Source organism: Tinamus guttatus, unplaced genomic scaffold (genome assembly GCF_059628265.1).
Source record: "Tinamus guttatus ecotype Peru unplaced genomic scaffold, ASM5962826v1 Tinamus_guttatus_pri_ptg000247l, whole genome shotgun sequence".
Classification (NCBI taxonomy): domain Eukaryota; kingdom Metazoa; phylum Chordata; class Aves; order Tinamiformes; family Tinamidae; genus Tinamus; species Tinamus guttatus.
The window spans coordinates 2,077,174-2,102,524 of NW_028288781.1; the positions used below are offsets into that span (position 1 = coordinate 2,077,174).

At 42.1% G+C, this 25,351-nt stretch overlaps 1 protein-coding gene across 1 annotated transcript in view; it reads right to left on the reverse strand.

Moving 5' to 3' along the window:
* Positions 1-11,859: 11,859 nt before the first annotated feature.
* Positions 11,860-25,351, reverse strand: part of SLC7A11 (solute carrier family 7 member 11) — a 46,699-nt gene continuing 33,207 nt past the window's right edge. Inside the window, exons 7-12 of the mRNA XM_088526593.1 lie at positions 21,978-22,101; positions 20,807-20,910; positions 20,220-20,316; positions 18,518-18,667; positions 16,608-16,785; positions 11,860-12,085 (exon numbers count right to left, since the gene is read on the reverse strand). Of these exons, the coding sequence (XP_088382719.1) occupies positions 12,018-12,085; positions 16,608-16,785; positions 18,518-18,667; positions 20,220-20,316; positions 20,807-20,910; positions 21,978-22,101 (721 nt within the window). The 3' untranslated portion in view covers positions 11,860-12,017. The remainder of the gene's footprint in view (positions 12,086-16,607; positions 16,786-18,517; positions 18,668-20,219; positions 20,317-20,806; positions 20,911-21,977; positions 22,102-25,351) is intronic.

Here is a 25,351-nt window from a genome sequence, read left to right on the forward strand (position 1 = left end):
CTGTACAGGAAAAAAAAAAAGTGGAATCAAATGAACGATATATAGAGAGCTTGCTGCCTCAAATAAAGTGGAAGTGCCTGCTGAAGGTTCATGTCTGGCTAGCACATCTGCGAGCTTGCTTTTGCTTAACCTGTTTCCTGAAATAATTTCCTGACTCCTTAAAAGCAGCGACGGTCTCTGAGCAGAGCAGCCAGTGGGAGAGACTCGCTGAAGAAGGCATGGTGTGAAATTTGCCTCAGCCATTTCAGGGTCTGAAGAGGAACGTCTTTTTGGTGGAAAGTCATTAGTTCTCAGTTGTTTCTTTAACTTTGCATATGGCACAGCTGATATGTGGTCTGTCCCTCAGCTGGAACCAGAAGAGCATCTGTTTCATTACTCTTTAAGAAGATCACTGCCCCTCATGAAACTTGGAAGTAGGTGTTTTGTCCTTATGACTGGTTCTGATTTGGAAGACAATTAGGGTAAAATGAATCAAAATGGAAGGAAACTTATTTTTTAAACCTCAGAGTGCTAACACTAACAGCAAAGGTCCTCTAACTTTCTTCCCAGGTAAGGGGTTCAAATGAGACCTTGTTTGAGGCTGGTTTCCTCATAGCTCGGCTCAAGAAGTCCATGTTACACCGCTTGCTGGGAGTTGTTTGGGGCAGTTTTGTCTGACCCTGTTTACCTTTCTGATCCTAGGAGAGAAGTCCCTGTCAGAGAAAGGACAGAGATTATATGGTCTTCTGTGTCAGCCAATTCAGTGATTTTATGTTCAAAGCACAGTGTCACCTATTTACACTGGACTGCACAGAATACCAAGAAACGCCTGGTTCGCAAGTTCGCATTCACAGCAAAACTAAGGGAGAAACCTGAAATCAGGCTGCGACTTCCTGCAGTTTATCACCCCATCTGGTCCCATCTAGGGACACACACATAGAGCCTAACTGGGCACGGTGGTGGAAAGAATCCAGACTCAAGTAGATTTGTAGCCTGAGCATAAACAAGGGGAAAAACATGGAAGAATAAATGATTTGAATTATTTATATGAATGCCAATTTTGTATTTGTACAAAAGAAGGCTGCTACAGCTTTCACCTTTGTGTTTTAGATCAGTCCTAGTCTGTATAACTTGTCCTGGAAGTATCTTACCCTCAAATTTCATGCATCAGCTGTAGTTTTTCTCTGGCAAGGAGAGGAAGGTCCCTCTCTCTATGGTTTCCTTGTGGAGAAGACTTTAAGTCACTGTGACTTGAAAGAAAACTCTGCCCATTCTTTCTCACAGGCCATAACTATGAGTGTATTGCTCTGATCCTAGATCTGCATCATCTACCTATCGTTAACTTAGTTCTTTCTCTCTTCTTTCCAACTTTTAAAATCACCCAGCTTCTGCAACTGCCCTCAGGAAACGAGGTTTTCTTAAAAGATTTTTTCCATTTTTTTTTTTTAAGATGTGATGGAATTAATTACTCCTCGTAGAGACCTAAACACAGAAATACAGTCAAGACTGGTGATGTTGCTATGTTCATCTTTGGGGATTATTTTATAGAGTCTGTTGCAGCTCGGAATACGAGACTTAAAGGTTTACAACTTGCCGGAGCTCAGAGTGGTCACAAACAGACCAAGGTGGTCTGGGGCTGGCCTTAGAAAGGCCTGTTCTTCCCCAGACCTCTCTTTCATTGATTTCACCAGTACCCCCAGGTAGAGCAAAAGCAGGAGTCGACAGTGCCCTACTCGAAAGCCCCACCACACAAGTCGCAGGCCAAGGCACGTTTCCACCGGAGCCGATGGCTTTCCAGGGCACGCGCTGCACCAAGCTCTAACTGCTTTTCTCTTGCCCCCCACATCATCCTTCCCACTCCCCTCTCGCAGGCCCGAACGGCCGTTCCAGCCTCCTTTCTCCGTGTGCCGGAGCTGGAGGACGGCGGCGCGGGCGGCAGAGGCACGTGGTGGGTGAGCTCCTCATATCCGAGCGTCGCTGCAGGGCTGGGGCAGCAACACGGGCAGCTCTTCCTCGCAGACGGCGGCCCCCGGGTTGGAATTACCGCATGGAGCACTGCTTCCGTACACTGCCTCCACCTGTAAGTGTTTATTCCCTCTCTCACGCACGTGGTACACACACATATATCCACTTTTATTAGAGAGAAAAGGTTTTATATCAGCCTGGAGGATTGGGTTTTATTTTAAAAATGTTTGCAGTAGTGCTTCTGAAGCACCCGTATCATCTGGCAAAAAAAGGAACTTAATGCAAAACCATATTTCAGTCACTTTTCTAGCATTGCTGCTTCCTCTACAGAAATTGTTTTATTGAATCTGATTTTTTTTGAAATGAATTTGGTATTCATGAAAGAGCTCAGATTGATGGCTTGGAAAGAGATGGCCAGATTTCCACACAACCCAGGTAGCAAAACTCCTCTCAAACCTGTTGCAATTACTGCTTGAAGAACAGTTTTTAAAGTGATTTGGCTGCTGTTTTGGCTCTAATTCAAAGAGAAGCATTTTGCCCAAGTGCACAATTATATGATGCAAATATTCCCACTGACATCACGGATTTACTCCCAGGGTGATGTTCAAGAGACGCCGCACAGGTTCTTTCTCCGTTGGAACGCGGGCTCTGTATTTTGTGTCTTTTGGGAGGCAGGGCAATGACAGACACTGACCAATAACATGGTCAAACAATGATTCAAACAACTGATTCCAAATCAAAAAGCTGATTTATTACCTGACAGATTCAATCACCTCATTCATCAGTTCAGTAAGAAATGGTTGTATTTTAAGAGCAATGTTGAAAAATATGGTACAGATAAAGTATGAAGTACAAAACTTTTTTTCGGTCTAAAAATAATGGAAAATTCTGCCTGAAGCCTTACACTAGTAGTCACGTTCGCCAAAGCCTGCAGCAGCATTTGTGTATATCCCAAAGCTAGCTTCGTGTGACCTGATAGGCATTGAGAGTTTTATTCTTACTTTTTTTTTTAATGAGTAAACACAGGTGCAGATATTTGCATCCATCCAAAAAAAAAAAAAAGTGTGTTATGTTTTTCCAATAGCTCCCTTACATTATGCATTCCATTTCCATCTAGCTTTGTTCCAAGTTCCAAATAACAAGCCTTCTCTTCATGAATAATTGTAGTCTTTGGCAAGTCAGGCCCTGGTACGATACCTTACCAGTAAAGATGTTCCCATTAACTATGTATAACAGAAAGAGGGACCGTTTAATTTTGTCTCATTCATACTGGGGAGAAACAGATTCTGAGATCCTGTGGGTTTATGACAGAGCTTGAAAGAATGTTCTAATTATTATTCGCAGCTTTATATGTCATTGTTAAAACTGTTCATTCCAGTTATCTAAATGTTTGTCTGCCTTGTATGTCATTCGCAGTAAAATAGCTGGGGCCAGATTTACTGGTGCACACCATGTGCTCGGTGCAGCCCCAGCCCCAGGTTTATGGCTGCTTTGTGTTGCTGGAACAGTGCACTGAGCTTTCTAATGATTCTGGCTTATTGCCTTTTCCCCACACATTCTGTATCAATTTGTTATTCCATGGTGGATGGTTATATACTTTCTGCTTGAGTCTTCTTCCCAGGGATGAAAGCTTAGCCAGTGCATAATAAAGCATTAAGCAAGCATCCACTCACAAGTTGCTTTAGAAATAGTATTAAAATGAACTTGACATGCATTAAATAATATTTTATTGATTTTTTTTAACTTGCAATACAGGAATGCAACTCTGCATAGCTAGCCCTAAACAATACATACATATATGTATTTTAAATGTGTGTGCATATACATAGGCAGATAACCACGTGATAGTACAAGAAACAGCCAACAAAACCAATACAGGTTGAACGTATATGCACCTCAAGTTATATTTCATTTTAAAAGGTTGCAAGGGGAAAAAAAAAAAAAAAGCGCTGTACTGCACCAACCTGTGTTTGGCACGCAGGCACATTCATACCCTGAAGGGAACACAGCTTCACCACAAGCACATCTTCCCAACAAGCTGCAGTGATTGCACGGAGCACTCACAAGCAAACACGGGAATGAGGGATGGCCACACGCTGCGTCCTTCACCCCCTCTGCTCAGGAAAGTTGTTCAGTTTCAGGACATATTTCAAGTACAGAGTTTTGGTGCAGACATCCATCGTCAAGAACCAAGTAACAACAAATCAAACTAGAGTTTGCAGATTAGAATCTGCAGGACAAGATTGTTTCAGATACCCTGTTTTACAAAAAGATAAAAATAAGGTTTTTTCTAAAGTAGGAATAAGGGGAGTGTTGAGTAAACTAACCTTTTGACTAACCTAAAACAATTTTCATTTCTAAACGTGATAACTGTAGTAAGTGAACACAGAGACTAGGCATTTTATTACCCACATGTGTCTGCTTTAGATAAAGGCTTTGCATTTCCATTTTGGAAAGGAATTTGAAAACTAAAAGAATAAAAATGGGTCAAGGTGGATTCATCACAGGGGATAATTATTAGCATGAGCTACAGCCTGAAGCGTTTAGGAGCGCACAGGCTGCCAGAGGAATCTGACACTGGTACAGCGCTGTGTGCTGTTTTCCAAGCTAGCTCGCTCTTCATCTCCCACATGCCTCTCTCTGATCTAAAGTAGAGCCGCAGTCAGATGCAGTGCTGTGAGCAAGGTGAGATCAATCACCTCTGCCAAGCTGACAGTGCACGATCTGATTTATCCTGCTTCTTTCTGACTCATATATTTATTATAAAACCAAAGATAGCTAGATTGCATCAGTGCAAAGTGCCGGAGGGTTTTTTTCTGTTCAGCAGTGAGCAGCTACATGTGAAACAAACATCAAATCTCCTGGCACTTAATGATTCATTTTAAGTATACATGGCACATAAATTAGCAAACAGACCTGTAAAATACTAACAGTGGCCAAAAGTAATTAATGAATATTGAATCGCCCTGTGACGTATGACAACTGAAAACGCAGCAGGCATTCCCTTGCAAGCTTATGTGCTTGTCCCGAGTTTCTGGCAGCCAGAACAACAGGCAATACTGCCATTGTAAAATGTTACGTTTTAATGAAGTTTCTGATAGTTGAAGGTATGAAAGTAATTAATTAGGTGTACAAAGATTGTTAATCATAAAATGCACTGCTGTGCACATAATCATGCAGTTTGTACAAACCCATCCATATCCCCACACAGTTTTCATAATCTCTAGAAACGTTTGCCATGCATTGAAATTTCCTAACGTCAGTTGCCCGTGTCAGGACCTCTCACAGGGAGCTAGTGGGAAGAATCTATTGCATTGCAGTGCACCCAGGACACACCGGAGGAGCTATCCGATGCCATAAGCTTTAAGATCCTCCATCAGCAGTCTGCAACAAAACTGTATGAGCCTGCATGGGAGGAGCTGCTTGGAAAGACTTCAGATCCTTACGTCAGCACAACTCATGACCATTTTACTTTTTAAAAGTACTGTTACAGCCTGGAATAGTGGTTTTCTATGACATGACAGTTTTCGGATGAGGAAAAATATGAGGCTTAAGAAAATCGAAAGAGCAACTTAAAATTAAATTCAGATGTCTCAAAGAGCTGACCTGCAGAGGAGACGCTGAAAGGAAATGCCTTCTGTGAAGTTATTTGTAACCTTCAGCCAGGGTGAACATAGGAGAAAGCACTGTGGAAATGGTAAGAAGAAACATTCAGCCTAGGAATTCCTACAAAAGTTTCCTTGCTTTCTCCCAGAAATTATGCCGGCTGCAGCCAAACACATACATAGACACAGGCTAAAAAACATCAGGCTGTGTCCACGTTGCATCCTAGTTGTGTCAGAGGGCTTTTTGAAAGCCTGCACTCACTTTAAACTAAACATCCTTCCTTCATATGTTGAAGCAGCTTGATATATAGCCGCTGTGAAAGCTCAAGTTCTCGTTAAGACTGAAGTCATTTATCAGTACAAGTCTGTCTACTCGGCTATGCATATTCATTGATTAGTATCCTTAGAAATCAGCTGGATATCATAATTACAGCAAGCCACTATTGCTAGTAGCAAATTATACATGTACTTTAGATCCAATTACACTCTAATGACTGAGTGGTGAATAGCTATTGGCAGCTAAAACTGCATCAAATGGCTTTTTTGAGGCAAAGCCAATAGTACGGGGAAAATGATAAAACTGTCCTGTAACATTTAAACTTCTCATAATAAACACAGAGGGGAAAAAAAGCACACCAAAATTCTTAGGTAACAACTTTTGCAGTGTTGTAAGTACAAGCATAATTGATGACTGCAAAAGCTGGCTGCTCTTTAAGAAGCAGGGCTGCAGCCCTCACTTAACAGCACAGGCTGTGGGCTCAGCAAGTCACCTCTCTGCACGGTCACTCGTTACCTTCCAACGCACCAACTCTGCATGGTGAGGCCCACGCAAAGGCAAGGGACGGTATTTGACTTTCAGAGATACAGCTGAAATCCCAGGAGTGGAAAAAGGCCTGCAAAAGGCTCTGCAGTGGGCAAGGGCCACTGTGAGCAGGAGACACATAAAAATACATCAAATAGATAAAATCAGTCCTAGCCACAGTCCTTCTATGACCGCATTTGGATTGTCACCAATGCAATATTCAGAAAATATCAAAGCTTTGTTTTAGCTCATAACATTGTAGGCATTCCTGTTACAAGGAATTTAGAGAGAATCTTGATAAACTCAGTCTTTGTTGAGAGAGGTATTTATCCTCCTTGTGCTTTATCCTGCACTTTGAGCCTCTGTGCTTCAAGGAAGAAGTATTTCAAAAGCTCCTTTGTATAAAAAAGAAGAAATAGAGAAAATGTCGATAGAAGTTGGTAAGTCTATTGTAGTCATGCTGCGCAGCAGGTCCTTGACAAAGGACAACAGAATCAAATGGAGACGTGGCCTAACACAGCTTGGAAGGAGCAGGGTCCATCATTCAGCGCAAAAAAAAAAAAAAAAAAAAAATCAAATCACTGGTCTACATACTGCAAATTACAAGTTAGGTGAAACCATATGTGTTTAATTCTACCTTGACATCTATCAGCGCATTGAGTCTTACTTTCAAAACATAGTGTACTAATTTAAATAACACTTACAAACCTGCTATAAATATAACCCTGTGACACACAAATATCCTTTAGTTATGAAAGTGCAAAGTGCCAGGGAACATCTGTTATCTGGGCAGCGGGATGTCTCATCTTCTTGTTGCATCAAGAAATTAGCAATCTGTGTTGTTGCTATAAACAACTTAAATCTTTTTCTTTAGAATAACATTTTTAAAGCTGGCCTAAACTGAAGACTGATTTTCCTCTGAGGATCAAACAAGCAGAAGCACACACAGATAAGGAGACATCTTCTTAGAGTTATTAGAGTTATCTCCAAAAAGACTTTCACAAAATGCTGAAATTTCAGCCAGGTGTATAGTCAGAGACATGAGCTTTTTTCAAGAAAAAAAAAAGTTTATTTTGTTCTAATTGTAACTAGAAAATTGGAAAAATGTACTGTGTTCTAGCCAAAAGAAAAAGATTTTGCATGTAAAAAAAGTCATTCTGACTGCAGCTCCACAGGGTTCACCACACTCTAGCTCAGCTACTAAAATGTTAAGCATTCACCTAGTCACCTCAGCTCCTTCTTTAAGAAGAAGAGAGTTAGGAGGAATTCCAGAGAGCAGTTAATCTCACCTGCCTTAACTACCTGTCTTAGCATGGGATGCATCACACCCTGGGGCAGCAGAGTTTTTTCAGGCTTGTTTCTCCCTATGCCTGCTGGGCCCTTAATTTACTATGTCAATCAGGTGCATATTCATATCAAACCAGATTAAATGCCTATTATGTGTTACTATTAAAAGGTAACTGGCAAGAGTAAACAAGGGACAATTTCTGTAAAATGTGAAAAAATGTACCAAAAAATTTAAAAATACAGTATAAAACTTCTAAAAGTCATTTTGTGCGTTAAAAGCCTTTTCTAGAGTATTCAGCTGCTTTCTGATAAAAATGCAAATTGAATGCATGTATTATGGCAATATAGACTAATACAGGTACACATGCACATATACACATATTTTTATACATTCCTAAGAGATGTTAGGTATTTGGAAGGCTTATAAAAATAGGTATAAAATCTATTTTTTAAAATGGCAAGAGGTTTCACACATAAGCATATACCCCCAAGTTTTCAGCATATATAAAAATCCACTGGCCATGGAGAACTAGGGGCTAAATTCATCTACGCTACATCTGACTGTAAAAATATCAGTATCGCTTGCGTTCCCTTACAACTACGAAGTCTTGCCGAGGTCTCCATGGATCTCACCACCCTCGTAACTTTGTACTGGATTTTAAACCGGGACGACAGCGTTTGGGGCAGCCTCCACGGCTGCTGCTGCGCGCTCTGCGCTGCTCTTGCACAGGCCCACGCCGCAGCCGGCTCCTAAAGCAGCATGATTTATAGCGCAGTGTTTTAAGGCAGGCCCAAATCAACGCGGGTTCAGTTAAAACGCACAACCGCACAGGGCTGCGGCCTGGGAGGTGCCGGCCGAGCGCGGGCACCGCGTCGCTCGGGCTGTCCCAGGCCGGCGCGCTGGCACCTGTGGGTCGGCACCAGCTCCCTCAGCACTCAGCAGACCTCATGCCTTTGGTCTTGCACATCCAGGTTTATCTATGTAAACATGAGCACAAAGAAGAGGGCAACACCTATGGAAAGCGCTACGGGAGGCATCTGGAAGCATCTCATATGATACGCAAAATAACTCAGATTTTATCATGCCATGAGCGCCTCTTCTGAAACATAAGATTCTCTTTTGCCCTGTTTGGTTCCCGTGTTTAAAGAAGATTAATTGCAGCAGCAGCAATGACCTGTGAAAACCCCAAATCCAGACGAGGAATGTGCTGCTGACATCGGAATGCGGGAGGGAACCATGGGGCTCCGCTCCCGCGGCGCCTCAGAAGGCCAAGCAGAGCTCGGGCTGCCGGGCCAGGCCGGCCACCACAGGCCCCACACGTCTGGAGCACGGTGGGAATCAGCTGCACTTGTGTCCCGAAAAGCTGGGAGCAGGCACCACCAATGAAGACTTGTCCCTCACACAAAATGGCGCCCCATGCAGGCCGAATCCAGCAGTGCAAGGGTAGGTCAGCGTCTTCCTAGGCTTCGAATACCCAACTGCTGCTCTAGGAGATGCGCTACACCTCAGAAGTGTTTGCTGTTCAAGTGGAAGTTTCATTTCTGTTGCCTTTAGTTGCCATCTGCCCATACAAAACCCCAGAAGATCAGTAAGTTTGAAGAGGGAAAAGAGCAACTTTCAACCCTTAACATAAAGAAATACATATTTTGATAAAGTCCATTTGGTAACAAGACATAATAGGCAAGAAAATAATGGAGAAATACTTTTTGCTATATTCTTCACAAAAGTAGTGTCATTGCCCTGTCTGCTTGAGGCACTAATAAGAAACATATATACCTAAAACTTAGCCTTTATTCCAGAAGAATTCCCTTTATGAATCTGAAGACAATACTTTAAAATACTTTAAGAAGTCTTAAAAATATCTTGAGGCTTTCTCTTAATTTTCTGTTACCCATTTCCCCTCCTTTTGTTGGCATATGCATAGCTTCCAGGTATCATTAAAGTCCATAACATTGACTTTTATAACACTGTGGAAATCCCATTAAAATATTTCTGTATCGTGATTGTATATGGTAATGGAGCTAAATCCAAATCTAGAATCCATGCTCATTTACAAAAATTGGTTTCTTATTTTGCAAAATATTTTCTCTTCCTAATGCAAACCTGCACAATTCATTAGTCAGAATTTCCAAAGAGACTGATTAATCCCTTACATGAAAATACACCAGGTTAAAAACAAAGTTATTGAGTGAGAATTTAGCAATGTTTCCAAACTTCAAAGTCCACAGTGGGAGAAACAAAAAAACAATATTCACTTCAACTCAGAGACCATTTATTTCCACAAGTTAACACTGGCTGTGTCTAAATTATCAAGTAGTGCGGCGCTTTGGGAGTGAATACGTGGAATTAAAGAGCTGGCATTGAAGGAGGTCGAGTTGCCGTTGCCGGAGGTTTCGCTTCGGACCAGCTCGGATGGGATGCACTGAACGCCCACAAGCGGAGCGGCATCTTGGGTGGCGCTTCCAGAGGGCTTCCCAACGGAGAGGGGGGCACTTCAAGGATGCGCCGCGACGCCCTGAGCCGAAACGTGTGCAACGGGATGGCCAGGACACGGCCCCAGACACCCGCTCCTGACTCAAACACAAATGCTAATGAGACACACGCGCTGCCAACACAAAATCCACCTCAAAATGTTTGCCTAATCGAGTTTGAAATAACACTTCAAGTCACTGTAAACAGAAAACATTTAAAGAAAAAAATATTCCGTAGTATGTTTTCCGTGTCTTAAATTACTTTTCTTTTACATCAGTTATTTCCATTTTCCTATTTCTATGAAGCTCCATCACAAAAATATAGGTAGGAAAAACATGTATAAATTTTAAGACATTTCGCTGTAAACTCTTAAAATGGTAGGAGTTATTCTGGATATATACAATACATACACAATATACAGTCTCCCTTTACTGTAGTGGTCTGGCTACTAGTTGTGCTTTTCTCCCAATTTAGGAAGTTTAATGTTGCTGCCTTACTTTCATAAAAGTTTTGACGAAACATAAGACTTACTAATAGCAAGCAGTTTGAGAAGTAGTGCATTGAATATCTAACAGAGTGATAAAAAACCTTAATCTTAAGGTTGAGTAGTCTTTGACTAACAATATAAAACAGCATTTTTAAGCATTAAAAAGCCTTAAAAATGGCTTCTATCCACAACTATTTTTAACAAAGAGGGCAAAAATTCAACTCATATTTGAGCAAAATCTCAGCTTACACATTATTCTGAAGATGAAACTTCAATTTCGTTTGATTTTATCAGTTTTGCTAGCTGCTCCCCGTTTCAGCTGAGATAAAACCAGGAAGACGGTGCTGGCAGAGCACTGCTTTCGTGGTGTTCAAAAGCCCAGTTAATTGGAATGGGCTCGAATAAAAGCCCATGGATTAGGCACATGTTCTACGCAAATCAACCAACCTGTTGCAGCTTGCCCTACACCTTACTCATAGAATAGCACTGCATTTATTGTCATGTCTGCACAGAACTTCCACTGATTATATAACCAGTCACTATCATTCATTTCTGCCTAACAATAACTATATAAAACTTTAGAAGCAGTTTTGCCTGACTGATACCTGCAGGTCCATAAGTTGCCAGATAGAAAAATACTCAGACCTCCAAGGAGGCCACATTCAAATGGTTTGTTTGAAGGCAATTGCTGTATTTCCTACATATATATACACAAAAGAAACGTCAGTAAAAACAGTAATAGTTTTCAGAGTGGTAGAAACTTTAAAAGGTATGAGACTACTGCCCCAAGGCAAAAGCTACCTGCCCACTGGCAGAAATATTTGCTCTCGGAAGATGCTCCTATATGCTGTGTTGTAACAACTCTGGAGCAAAATAACCTTGGCCTTGCCACCAGAAAGGTGGTAGGAACCACTGCATTTCCACATCGATGTGCTGGTGCTCCCAGGGAGACCCAAGAAGTAAAACACGGCCCTCAGTCGGGGGGACGGCTGAAACTCAGCAGCTTTAGCTCACCCTTCCTCTGGTGAGAGTTCAGTTCCTCAGAGAGCAGGATACAGTCTTCACAGTATACCCGACTATTACTTAAACAACGCTTAAACATTTTTTTCAGTGATAATGCCAAAAAAAAATCCTAGTTTGAAGAACCTATAGTTTGTTAAATATTACACTGTAGCAGAAGAAACAGTAGAGAGGTGTTCTCTTGTTGCTTCTGTTCTTCCTTTCTACATATAAACCCACCACATTAAGAAGCTTTGCAACATGATAAAATATAGCTCTGGTAACGGACTCATTCAGTATCCATCTCAGCTGTGACTTGCTCTTCCAGTTTGCAGAATATTAAGATGGGAAGAAAACTCCCTCCTCCTCAGGTTGAGATGAAACACCAAGTCAAAAGCTGCATTTTCAGGTACATGAGGATCATGACTTCTGGTCTTCCTCTGGTGGGACAACTTCCAAGAGGATTTGCAATATTATAGTTACTCTATCTGCAAGGGTAAAAGCAAACACAGAGGAGGTATTTAGAGGGGAGTGAAGGTATGGGCTGGGGAATAAGAAGGGAAAGCAACCAGGAAAATTATAAATCCTACTTGCACATATTGTTCATACCAGTTCATATCCCCGATGCACAGATCATTTCAGTGCCTCCCAAAAAATTCCCCTTTGAAACTATGCTTTCTTTGCCTTTGGTCCAAAGAGGTGCACACACAGTGATAGCAGAAGGATATAGAGGTATGATCTTGTTCAGTAAAAGCATATAGGTCTTCAAAGGCTAATTTAGAGCATGACTACTCTGCACAGCTATTTAGTTTTGGCAAAGCTGTAATGCATAATAACACTCTGAAAGAGCTCAAACAAGTTAATTCAGCTGTGCCAAAATCGGCAAAAAAAAAAAAAAAAGAGAGAAATAACAAACAGAGGGAAATGATGATTATATTGCCTCCTCACAGGTCTAAGGATGTTGTGCACATGAAACAATTTCATGTTATTTGTTTGACATTTTGGACATTTGTTTCCTTTTGGTGGTTTTTTTGTTTAGAGTACCAACAGAGATTACTTTCCTAACAAATAGTAAAAAAAAAAAAAAAATTCACCTACCACTCCTTTTGCTTACCACTTATTTTTTAATAACTCATTTTAAACCATCAGGAGTTACTGTAAGAGGAAGCTGTGCTTTTCCCCTGCTAGCGCTGGCACTGGTACAAAGTGGGGAGGAGGGGTGAGACACAAGCAGCTCAGAGCGCACCAGCTGAATCCACTTTCCTGCTCTCCTGCCCAACACAAACCTCACCACCTTGTGCTCTCCTCCCTGGAGCTGCCAGCCTCGTGCCAGCTGGGCTGCCCTTTGGCTGATGGGGTTGGAGGGGCGATGGAGACTGCGTTTTCCTGCATCGCCCTTCCCTCTGCCAGGGATGGCCGGCTGGGAGCTGGCCCACGAGGAGAGCGGGAAGCCGCCCGGGGCCGGCCCCTGTCTTCCCACCTCTTCCCGGCCCCAGGTTGAGCAACTGGAGGAGAATAAAGGAGCTTCTATCCAGCCGAGCAATGGTGGAAAAAAGTGCTGGGAAAAGGGCACAGAAAGCACGGGCTTCTCCAGAAGTGGCTGTGAGGGTATCATCCCACCGGGTCAACGGGACCGAGGCACCTGCTGCAGGAGCTGGTCCTGCCCGAGGCTGCGGGCAGGCAGCATCTCCCTCCTCCTGCGGCGCAGAGCGTCACTCAGCACCGCCACTCAGCACGAGCAAAGCAAGCCTGCACGGGCAGGCTGCTTCTGTGGTGGGGTGGTTTTGTTTTGTTTTGGTTGCAATATGCACAGAGTTAGACAGTGTCAGGAATATTTTTGGGGAAAAAAACAGATTTAGTCTCTAGCCAGGCAGTATCTCTGTACTGTCTGCTTTGAGTGGTACCTGGAGCTACACAGGACATGCTTCTTATTTATACCAACTTAGCATATCATGAGACTAAAAGCTGTTCTCCCTTCTATTTTAAAGCCCATTTTTCTTTTTCAAGAGGAGAAATCACTGTAAATAAAGCCCAGTGGGCAATCTTTATATATAAGAAAAAAACCCACCAACAACAACAAAAGAATGAGCTGCTATCTATGACCGCCAATAAAGCTTGGGGAAGAAAAGAAAGCAGAAAGTGACTGGCTATGTATGAGGCTGGGGCAGCATACTGCTGAGCCGAATTCCTGTGGAGCCCAACATCATCAGCTCAGAAGAGAGAAGCAAACAGAATACGCAGTGCTGTATCCTGCATGAGCAAGGGCAAGTGGTGTGTGTAAATCACCCTTAAAGCAGCATTTTGTTATATAAACAGAAATTCTGCTTTCTAGTATCAACTCGGGCTATGAAGAAGCCAACGCTCAACCTTTAATTCTTCTCAGTACTGTCCACTATAAAATGAAGTATTTTTAAATACAAATCTAAGGTTAGGATTTCAAGGGAGTTCTGCTGCTGGTGGCATGATCTTGCACACATTGATCTACCTGATTCTGTAGGACTTGCCACACTTGATTCTTTTCACTTTCAGATTAATGTACTAGCTTGTACTAGCTGAAAATGATTTGTACAAGCTAAAATTCCTCTGTAGGAGGAGAGAACAAAAATTCCTTCTCACTGCAGGCTACCACCAGCCCTTACCCACCTTACAAACAAGGGCTTACAAACAAGTAAGTTGTTTTTCCCTTAATATACCGATGTAGTAAGAAGAATGGGCAATGCCAGTGCCATAGAAGATGGTCAAAAGATACTTTTTGTGCTGGCATGATGCTGTGTTCAGGCTAACAGGCTTTGACTTCCTTGGTAGTACTACACAAAGTGCCTTGTTCAAGTCTGAGGAGATTAGATCTATCACATCATCCTTTGTCAAGAGAAATCAGCTGTCTTCTCAAAAAAGTTACACAGGTAATCAGTCAAAAATCTGAAATACAGCCACATTTTATAGTGTTGCCCATTTACCTCAGTGTCTTTTCTAAGTTCATCTAAAGCCTGCATTTATTTTTCAAGGTTAGAATACCAAGCTTGCAGTTGCTCAGTGACTTTTGTAACCCACATCTCGCAGGGGCACCTTAAATGAATTTATCCTGATTCAATGCTTTTGAAATATGCTCTCAGGCTATGCAGTGGAGCAGCCTTAACTTGCACCCTTTTTTTTTTTTTTTAATATATATAATGACTCCATGGAGAGCATTTATTGCTTTGTTATTTATCGAGTGGATCACCACCCTTCTCCACCCCAAAACTCTCAGTTTCAAATTTCTGTCATTACTGCTGTTATTTGGAGAATAATAATTACAGAGAAAACAGGTTGTTTTACCCACTGACTGGTGTCTGTTGCTTTCCCCTCAGAGCCAGGACAGTGTGTCCCTATGTATTTCACGGGCATCTGGCCTTCTTTCTAGGAGAAGGGTTTTGTGTTATCTAAAGAGCTGGAAGATTTTGCTTTGCTGTCACATCTGGCAGAAAATCCTATGTATTCAGTCTACCTTAAAGAGAATATTTTTTCTCTCACCCAAGGAATGCAGTTCAATACTGGCATCCTGTGGCCAGAGATTCGAGTAACTGTTCCCAAACCTCTGAGATTTCACAGAAAGTGCTAAAAAATATCTATTGGGTTTGATAAGGGAATATTCTCTATGCCTTAAATATCAAGGCTGAAAAATTAAAAGCAAGCAAGTACATGCTATTTAAGGTAATGCCTTTTTTGCATAAAACTATTATCATTTGCACTGAAACTTTCTACCATCTACATTCCACATAATATACAGTCAAATGGATTTAAAATGAAGGAGGCCAGAGTTTACTGACTGTATATTGACTAAAATCATTTATGTATTTTCTGTCCTATTGTCTATGGACTTTCCAGCATAACACAATACATCTCCTAAGTATATTCATACAAACATATATATGCTATAAAATTTAGCTCTTTATTTATATACACACTCCTATATTATTTTATTGTGGGCAGTGCATTTCAAAACATCCTTTACTCAATATTAAAGCACAGAAGACCATTCATGTGTTTTTAATTCAGCAGCTTGTATAGAAATTTTTGTTGAAAACTCATAGTTTTGACTTTCATTTCGTTTCATCTTGTAGCAGCAAAGATTTTCTTTCTGTTTTCACAAATTATTCACCATTTCTTAAATATTTTTTAAAATTTTGCCTATGTTTTCATTTCTGTTTTGAAAATTACCTCCATTTTGGTAAGTTCACATTGTGTTGAGTGACAAGAAAGAGAGAAAGGATGAGCAGTTGTAATAGAGAGTGCTGATTATTTTTTTCTCTCTAACTGAAATGCTTCGAATAACTTCTCCAACACATCTGCGCTTTCGCAAATGCTTTTACCAAACTCTCAGAAATGGCATGAGAACGAGTCTCAGTGCATTTCAGGTATCAAATATTATAGCTAAGTCCCTCAGAAGTCATTTTGCCAGGAGACACAGACAGAGTTTCCACACACGTGTGCCAGCTGCAGTGGATTTTGTCACCCCCCCCCTTTTCCGAAGCTGTCACTAACGCAGATACCCCCCGACCGAGCTTGACCACCCCTGTCTCCTGTGGCCCACACATGCGTGGACCCAAAGCGAGCGTGGAGCCAGTGCTGTCATCGCAACCGTGACATTCGTGTTTCCAAAACGTTTCCCTATCGGGAAATACCTCCTCTATTAGCACAGGCAAATGGCCCAGGGAAGGAAGGTCATTGCGTTAACTGGAATCAGCCTTTCAGGGAAGGGGAGGTGAGAAGGGAGCAGAGAGAGATAAGCAGTCACCTGAAGTGACTTTTGCTTGGGAAAAACACCAGCCAGGTTCCTACCTGAAGGCCCAGGCTGCTGTAAACCTCCCTCTTTGGTAGCTGGCACTGGCTGCAGTGACAGAGCAGCGCCGCAGCATTCCCCGAGGAGGGACGTGCACCGGCCCCCGCAGCAGAGGGGCTTGTGGAGGGACTCTCACCATACCCCCGCTTCCCTGAACGATTCCCAGAGCTGGCCAGGAGGAGGGCACTTACCCAAGAGCTTCCTGAACCACTTTGGCTTCTTGTCCCATATGATAAAGAGGTAGTAGGCAGGGACTCCAGTCAGGGTTATTGCAAATCCAATCCCAGTATTGACTGGATCAGAGTAAAGTGACAGTGCAACCATGAAGAGACAGGTGAAAGAAAACAGTGCTGGTATAAACAGAGGTACCTGAAAGAGAACCACACAAACAACCGTTACTTTATATTGACCTCGTTACTGAATGACAGCGGCATTTAATGTTCCATGTTCTCTATACTGGAGAAAATCCAGCATCACAAGAGAGTTCTGCAAAAACACAAGTATCTAGAACATCCCTGCAAAATCCAAGCAACTGCAAAAATAAAATTAAGCAGAGGGCTATGCATTAAGCACTACCCACTCTTTTATACCGTACTATTTTTCATCCTTTAAAATGTAAAGTCTATAGATATGTTGTATTACAAAAGTCTTTTCTCTAATCCTCCATCAGGTAAGTAAGAAGCACTAACTGTAGGGAAGATTTCCTCTTTTGTAATTACCTATTAGAAAACATTTTAAAACACAGCAAGGAGCTCAAGTCACCTTTTAAAACTATTAAGAACATATTGATTTTCTTCCTAAGGTAAAAATCAAAATCTGGCAGGAGGAGAGCAAATTAAACACCATTTGATAAGTGATAAAGATATTTGATAGTGTTATGCAACAGATAGCTACTGAAAAAGCACTTTCTGACAGTATGACTGATGGCATTATCAGTGTCAGTGTACAAAACACACAAAAAAGCAGCAAAATCAAATTAATTCACACCATTTTCAAGGACATCACTGCAATCACTAACTCAGCACCCCTGTGAAGGAAATGCCTGTGAGCATGGCTTCTGAGATGCTTCGTGTAATGCAGAACTGGCAAATTCCTTGGAGATTTTTCCCTTCATTTCATGCCTTGAAGCATTACTGTTCTTTTGTGCGCTGTCAAAGTGTTTTTTTAATCAAAGTAAAATGGGTTGTGCCATTCACCTTCCTACGTGCTGGTATGTCTACAAGAATGCAGCAGTGCACACAGTCTCCATCCTCTGTACAACACACTCCATGGCTCTATGTATAAACAGGGTAAGATCCCTCCACTGTGTTCACGATGGACACTATCTTCCCATACACACAACAGGACACTTGACTTTGTAAGGTGCTCCTCACAATAAACAAGAGCAGCAGCAGAATCAAGGCCAACGTGACTATTGTGCTGCTGGCCAGACTATTAGCATTTTCTTTCTGGGTTCACAATAAGGGTGACAGCAAATCAACTGGGAGTCCCAAATATCACAATGAAAGGGCTAGCAACTTATTTGCACATGAAATTGGCATATTCTATATTGGACAGACAATGTAAGTGAAAGATAAACGTTTAATATTAATGCTTATGCCTGACGTGAATACTGGAGGCAAAATTAATCAGCCTTTTTACCAGGGCAGATGTTAAATTGAGGACTGGCTGAAAATCAGGTTGGCACATGTCACCCTAATATTTGCAATGTAAAGCCCCCACGAGTATTTAGGACTTGGGGCATTTTCACAGAGCTTGTTAGAGTATAAAGCCCTCGGCTTGCCTCACACCGCCGCAGCATGATGGGCAGGCAAAACTGAGCAAACATCTTCACTTTCACACAGCCACCTCAAGTGCTCCCCACTGCCACCAGGGAGTCAGAGTGAATTCTCCTTCCAGAAGACAACTCTGCCAGGGTAACCCTGGTGATCTTGCAGGAAAGCACAAGGAGACTCTTCAGCGTGAAGGACTGTTTTCTATTAATTCTGCTTTTTGTGAAAAGGAGGTTAACGTTTTATCAGAAAAGGCTCCTTTACTGTCTGGCTACACAATAGATACAAGGCAGAAGGATTCATGTAAAACAGGCGAGAGCAGAGGTTACCTTGAAAGGACGAGGCATATCGGGACGTTTATATCTGAGATAAATCAACCCAGCAACCGCTAGTCCAATAAAAAGCCACCTGGCAAAACTGAGGAAATTCAGGAGGCTGTAGAGATCCCCGTTGAACAGCATGATCATCGTGAGAGGGTACTGCAAAAGAAGTTCAGAGCATCAGTGAGCTGCGCTGGCATGACCTCTGATATTTCACGGTGGTGAGCTCAGGTCTTTCCACGGGGACAAGCACTGCAGCCTTTCCTGAGGGCTCCAGACTTCAGGTATGGGATCAACACGCAGCTGAGGTGGCCGTCTGGCTTGGTGAAGAAGACGGAACCACCTAGGCCCTCCAGGGAGACAGAGTGACGGGGGACCAGCTGGGTTAGCTCCACGCCACGGGATGCTTAGGGAGCCCACGGCGTGGACACTAGCCCGCGTCTGCAGTGCACCTTTCAGGTTCGCAGGGCGCAAGCAAAACCGAAACGCAAACCTGTGCAAGCAGAGGAGCGTTTAGCTGTCACTCAGGAGGCTACCGAAGAGCAGGAAGGGGAGACAACACAAGGATAAACACAGCTCATCATTAAAAATGTGTTCCGAGACACACGAAGCATCGCTGTGAGCAGGCAAGAGCTTATGGATAAACTCAAGCGTTGTACCTTGAGTTAGGTGACTTTTATAGGCTACATGGATAGATTTTGGATAGATTTGGGGGTAATCTGTGCACAAGAGGTGAATATTTAAAGCCAGAATCAACTATGAAGGGCAGTCCACACTTGACAAACGAGACATGTTGTGTCTGAAAAGACACAGCCCTGGCATCTGTGGACGGAGCACCAAGTCAGAGCCTCGCCAGAGCCTCGAGCTCAGAGAATGGAAGATCCAGTGGTGACAGCCTTGGTAGGTTTATCACAAGGCAGCTGGGTAAAATCCACTGTGGACATAGCAGAAAGTATGGCTAAATCTTTATGTCAAAAAAATTAACTTGTATTAGTTGTTTTGAGTCGAAGTCTTGCCCACTCTCCTCCTCCTTCCCTTTTTTTCCCCCTTTTTTTTTAAGTAGTGAAAACAGCTTTCAAAATCTAATGATGTACTTTTTTTTTTTGGCTCTTTCCCCTCAGATATTAAACAAACCTCTTCCCTGTAAAGGTTGACAGAAAATTTACCACTGGCATATATTGGCAGGATTTCTTCTATAACAATCTCAGGTGCTAGAAGTTTTAAAGTTCAGCCATAAGCATGATAATGTAACAAGGGGCCACGGACATTGAAGGAGAAAAGAAACAAAATGGTATTACAATAGGGTAGCAAGGTTTCTTAGAGTTGCTCATACATCTATCAAATATCAGCATGTAGGTAATACTCAAATTTCTGAAATCCTAAAGACTTTTCTAAAATTTATTTTCCAAGCTTAAGCTTGGAAAAATGCATATGCTCATCTTCTCGTGAACTCTTTCTATTTTTACAGAGTTTAGGCCTGTGAAGGAGAAATAAAGCAAGAAAATGCTAAAATGAAGACTGTCAGTCCAGAACATATCTGTAGCTATTCTACTGCTGAACGCCAGTCCTCCTTTCCCATTCTCTGCCCTGCCCAAAGCCCAGATCTACGTTAATAAATGAGACTCGAGCGGTGCCCAGATTGTTCCTGAATGCTCTGGAGCAAGGCTGCAATGTGAGTTCTTGCACGGGAACATTTGTTTGCACGATTTACCAGAACGATGACAGCTGGCAGAGGAGTGTGCTTGCGGACATGAATCATGGAGAGGATTTCCGGAAGGTGACCCTCGCGGGAGGCAACGAAGAACATCCTGGGGGGAAATAAATGTGGACAGACTTTAAATGCGCTCATTACTGTGACTAGGCAAAGCAGCTCATGAAAGTCACAGAGCACAGCAGTGCTTCTGTGGCCTGTCTGAGGTGTTTGGAAGGAAGAGAGTAACAGGAGGAGCCTGTATGCAAAATCAAAGACATCTCTGATATCGTGTCCCCCTCATGTCATTATAAGCATTTCAAATGGCTTAGTATTTTCCCTCCAATTCTCCTCCTTTGTCTGAACTAAAGGGGCCATTAAATGCTAAACACCAAGGGATCCATTTTCTAACTGTTCAAAGGGTTTCAATAATGTGATGTTAGAACCAGCAGGAACCAAAAGGGAGAAATCCTCGCAGATAGGAAACATTCCAGTCAATTTTCATTTCCTGATAAAAGCATGAATCCTCTTTTCTCTTCCCCTTACTTCCTTACACCCCTAGGTACATCCCATGCCTTTCAAGCCCAGCAATATTAGCATTTTCTCACCTGGAGACAGCAAAGACGCCACCATTCATAGAGCCAAAGCAGGAGAGAGCAACAAATACTGGTACAGCTAAAGAAAAGTTTCCCATTAAACGTTCAGCAAACGTCTGTTAGAAGAGAAAGAAATATACAGTGATTTTTCCATCACAAAAAGTTGTCCCGTGTGTTTGACACACCTCTCCCTTTTTTGTGACACCAAGGTGACACAAGGCTTACCGAGCACCCGGCTGCATATGGCAGCCTGCCAGCTGTGGCAATGCTGCAGAGCTGGAATCAGCCCTAATTTAGGTTGTTTTAAGATATTATTATTATGACTTCCAAGAGACTTAAACCTTGATCTGAAAGTGTCAAGTTCTGATCTGTATACCTAGTACCTTTTTCTGTAGCCTTCTATTTACTTAGCTGGTATCGTCCAAAAATATCTGCCACCCACATACATTTCACTGTCCTATGTTACTGTAGAGCCTCAATTTAGGTTCGGGGCACCGCGAGAGATCTGCTTAATTTTTCCGAGGTTTGCAAAATGCTTTGCTTCTCCCAGGGGCTACAGAATTTGGTCATTTTTTAAATGCCATATCAATTGGAAAAGCCACAGCGGTGGCTCTACTGGAAGGTACATGCAAAATTTTATTTCCTCACTGCAAGTTGGATAGCATGAATATAAAAATCAGTGTCAACACCATGAGTCAGGAAAAACCATCAAAGCAGCATTTCTGAGCCAAGCTGCCTTGCACCAACCCCCTTCCTATTGACTCAGGACACACATGGTGCCAAGACAACTCTGCTGCTTTTTGCTACACAAGTAAGTGCAGACCTTACTTGCACTACCTCAAATCCTGCTGTGCTGTCTGCTTCCCAAGAGGTCAGCCCACAATTTAGGGGATAATTTTTCAAGTGTGAACTTGGCTGTGCATTTAAGACCCACTGACTTAGTTATCTTAAGTAAAGATGGGCTAGCATTACATTATAAATACTATCAGTGGCCTTAAGCGCAAGGCTTCATTCATCAGTAAAGAACCAACTAAGCTCACTTGGGTGCTATTGCAAAAGAGAAGCCATACAAAAGTCCGATTGGATTTTGCCCACTGTTTTTTTTCCCCTCAGAAATAAAAATACATCAACAAACAAAAGTGCAGCAGAGAGAGAGCTTTGCATTTTTTTTTCTGTAACTTACCACTGCTACAGCTTTTGAAAGCAGCAATTCCCCAGCACTGATCGTAGTGAAATAAGCCACGTTTGTTAACACATAGCCAACTGTGACGATAATCATCGAAATGCATATTGCGAGGGGTATGTTTCTGAAAGACACAAGGTCGCTCATTATTTGGCAAGCTGGTTGCTATTCCCTGAACATGAAACAAATAACATGAGAAGAAACCACTAATGACAGTGAATGCATATTTAGTGATCCAGAAACACCGCAGTTAGAAACGACCTGTGAACAGTGCATCTAAACGAAACCACGTGGACAAGGCTTTATGATCAAGATGATGTGAGAACCGCTCTGGAGAAAGGGAGCCTCTGGGGATGTGAAGGGGCCCCAGATCCCAAGTCTCCTAGACAAAAAGTACTGCCCACCTAAGAGGTCTGTCTCACCTTACAGGGACACAGGAGAGCAGAATATGCCCCACAAAAAGAGCAGGGCAAATTTTCACTTCTAATACCTTAGCTAAGAGACCAAGAAACAATAATACCCAAATAAATAATAATGCCTAACTTCTATATTTTATGTCCTCCCAGATGGAGGACACAAATATCAGACAGATGCACAGTGAGGTACAGTAAATTTATCTGATGTCATCCAACGGGCAGCTGTTCAAATAACATTGCCTCTGAGGAGAGACAGGGAGCTGGGCCCCTTCCCTTCAGATGACTGCATTAAGATCGCTGTTGAGGGCAGGCAAAGATGTGTGCTGCATCTACATCTAGCAACTCTGTCTGATCAAGGGAGAGCAGGAGAGAGAAACGAGAAATACCAGAAGAGACACAAGAATCCCAAAGGAGGCTCCTAGTTAGCTGAAGGGAGACGGTTACTGTTGGAACCCGGTGTTATGATCTACTGTTTATTGATTTTTTTTCCCTCAAAGAAATACAACTGGTTCAGGGCATAAGGATCCTCTTCACCACTAGTCCCTATTTCTCAGAGATACCCTTGACATAAGGATGCCTTTATACAGCTGAAAGGGAGCTGTAAACTGAGCTTATAAATAAATAAAAAAAGCGGCAGCAACATCACTGTGGCTCATCATGCCCACCTTAGAAACTGTGGTGTCAAATAGTATATTAACCCAGACACACAAGTAGGAAAGATGTTCGTGCTGTACCACAGTATCAGATCCGGGGAGACACCGCATTAACCCTATGCTACCTCAAGCCCACCGTTTTGGGAGAAGCAGCTGGAAGGTGGGCAGCCTACCACACTATAGGATGCACTTGTTGATGGAGCTTTAAGGATGTCAGTTCTCTCCATCCAATTTAGGAGGCAGTTCCCAGTTTGCAAGAGAATACTATTATCACACTTCCCGCTATGAACTACAGTCACAGCACCAGCATAGGCAACTGATGTCATCAACATTAAAGATTAGCTCCTTTCCTTAGAGGATCATGGCACCAATTTTCCTATATTTTATATATTCCTAAAAATATTCCTAGTTTTCAGCATTTCTTCTCAGAATGAAATCTCTCCAGATTTCAAAATCAAGAAAACTTGTTCGCAGATTGGGTGGGTTTTGAGTAGAGCTTCAGGTGCTGGTGCTAGTGCCAAACCCATAAAACATTTCACACTGTCCTTTGCATTACTGCCAAAACGATGTGCAAGCTGGCTGCTATAAGGCTCTGGTACAAGCAGAAGCACCTATCGGGAAGATCTTTTGCAACATTTACCTCTTCTCCCACGACTATTAAAAAGATCAAAATTCTGAGGAAATCTGAATCACGACAATATGAACAATATAATTAAAATCACAGGAGAGACAGCTAAGGTAGCTTCTAAAGAGCTGAATTTTGCTTAAAACGGAATGAATTTCTACCTATTTTAAAATTTCTCCCCTACTTACTACTCATGGCTGCTGCCTCCCTTTCTGTCCTACATACAAAGCAATTCTGATGATGCATCATGACAGCTTAAATAAAAGGCACATCTACCTTGTGCTTTCAACAGGTCACTGAGGCATCTACCATCACAGAGAAATCTGGCATTAGGAATACAAGCCTGTATGGGGCTGCAGTGCATTCCCACGCACTACTAAGCACTGCTGTATGGCTTGCAAGCAAATTTCCTCCTTCTTGAGTCTATCAAGGATCCTGGAGCCAGGGCTCAGGGTTCAGTTAATCAGGATGTCCACTTGGCTTTGGATTTGACCTTAAGTGTCGCAGAATCATAGATCTTTTGATAATCTGGTGCTGCACTACCTCCTGCGAATATTTTTGAGAAACGCAGAGAGAGAACCAAGCAAGGAAGCAAGCGAAAAAAAAACAAAAAGAAAAAAAAAACAGTAGAGAACCTGAGGACAAGAAGAACAATATCAATAAATCAGCAGAGGAGCATTCCCAGAAGTCTACAGCTCATATCCCAGCTTAATGACAAGTTTTATAACAAGAAGCAGTAAGTGTTAAGAGCTGTGACCACTGCAGGCTGATCTTTCCATGAAACGACAAGCGCATGGTCAGAATATGCCCCAAAGACTGAGCCGAGTTCACAAGCATAAAATGCATCATTCCCACGTCCTTTGTAGTTTAGCAGCCATCACAAAATCAGTTCCTTGTATTCACTTTAAATTGGGGTTTTATAAATGTGCAGTCCAAGTCTGCTGTCCTGGGAAAAACTGTGTCAATGAGACCCAGGCAAGAAGTTAAAGGCAACAGAATATGAACTACTGGGGAGTCTAAAGAAACAACTATTTGCAGGCAAAGTTAGATTAGATAAAACACATCCTCCTCGTATTGGCATAATGGTGAAAGATAATTTTTGTTATATTTAAATAAATACATAAACAAGTATATTACAAATATATAAACATGTATTAATATATTTATATATAAATATAAGTAAATATAATGTATTTTTAATGGAAAAAGGAGAGAAGAAATGTCCTGATTTCTTCACATGGCTTCCAGAAACAGCTTTATTTGCTTTTCATGAACCTTAGGTTCTGTATCTTTTTAGTTTGCCGAAAATTCACCACCACAGGAGTTTCAAGATCCTTCTCAAAAGTTCCCTTGTGCAATAATTTATTCACCATTTGCAATCTGTTAAGCAATTTTCCAAGCAAACTGTTCCCAGAATTTGGCACTCTTAAAACCTAATTATCTACTGCACAGTCCATAGGGTCAAAGCTTGGTTGAAGAAGCTACAAGTCCAAATTTATCCAAATAACCTTATGTGCAAGAGAAAAAAATACAACACACAAGGCAGCAAGAAAGCCTTAGTAATTCAAAAATCCCAGGGTTTCAGTGCCTGACCAGAAGATGTACAGCCTTGGTTTGGTAACTACTGTGTTTTATTTCTCTAGGCCTTCCCTGGTGGTCATTCTTCCTGTACAAAATAAA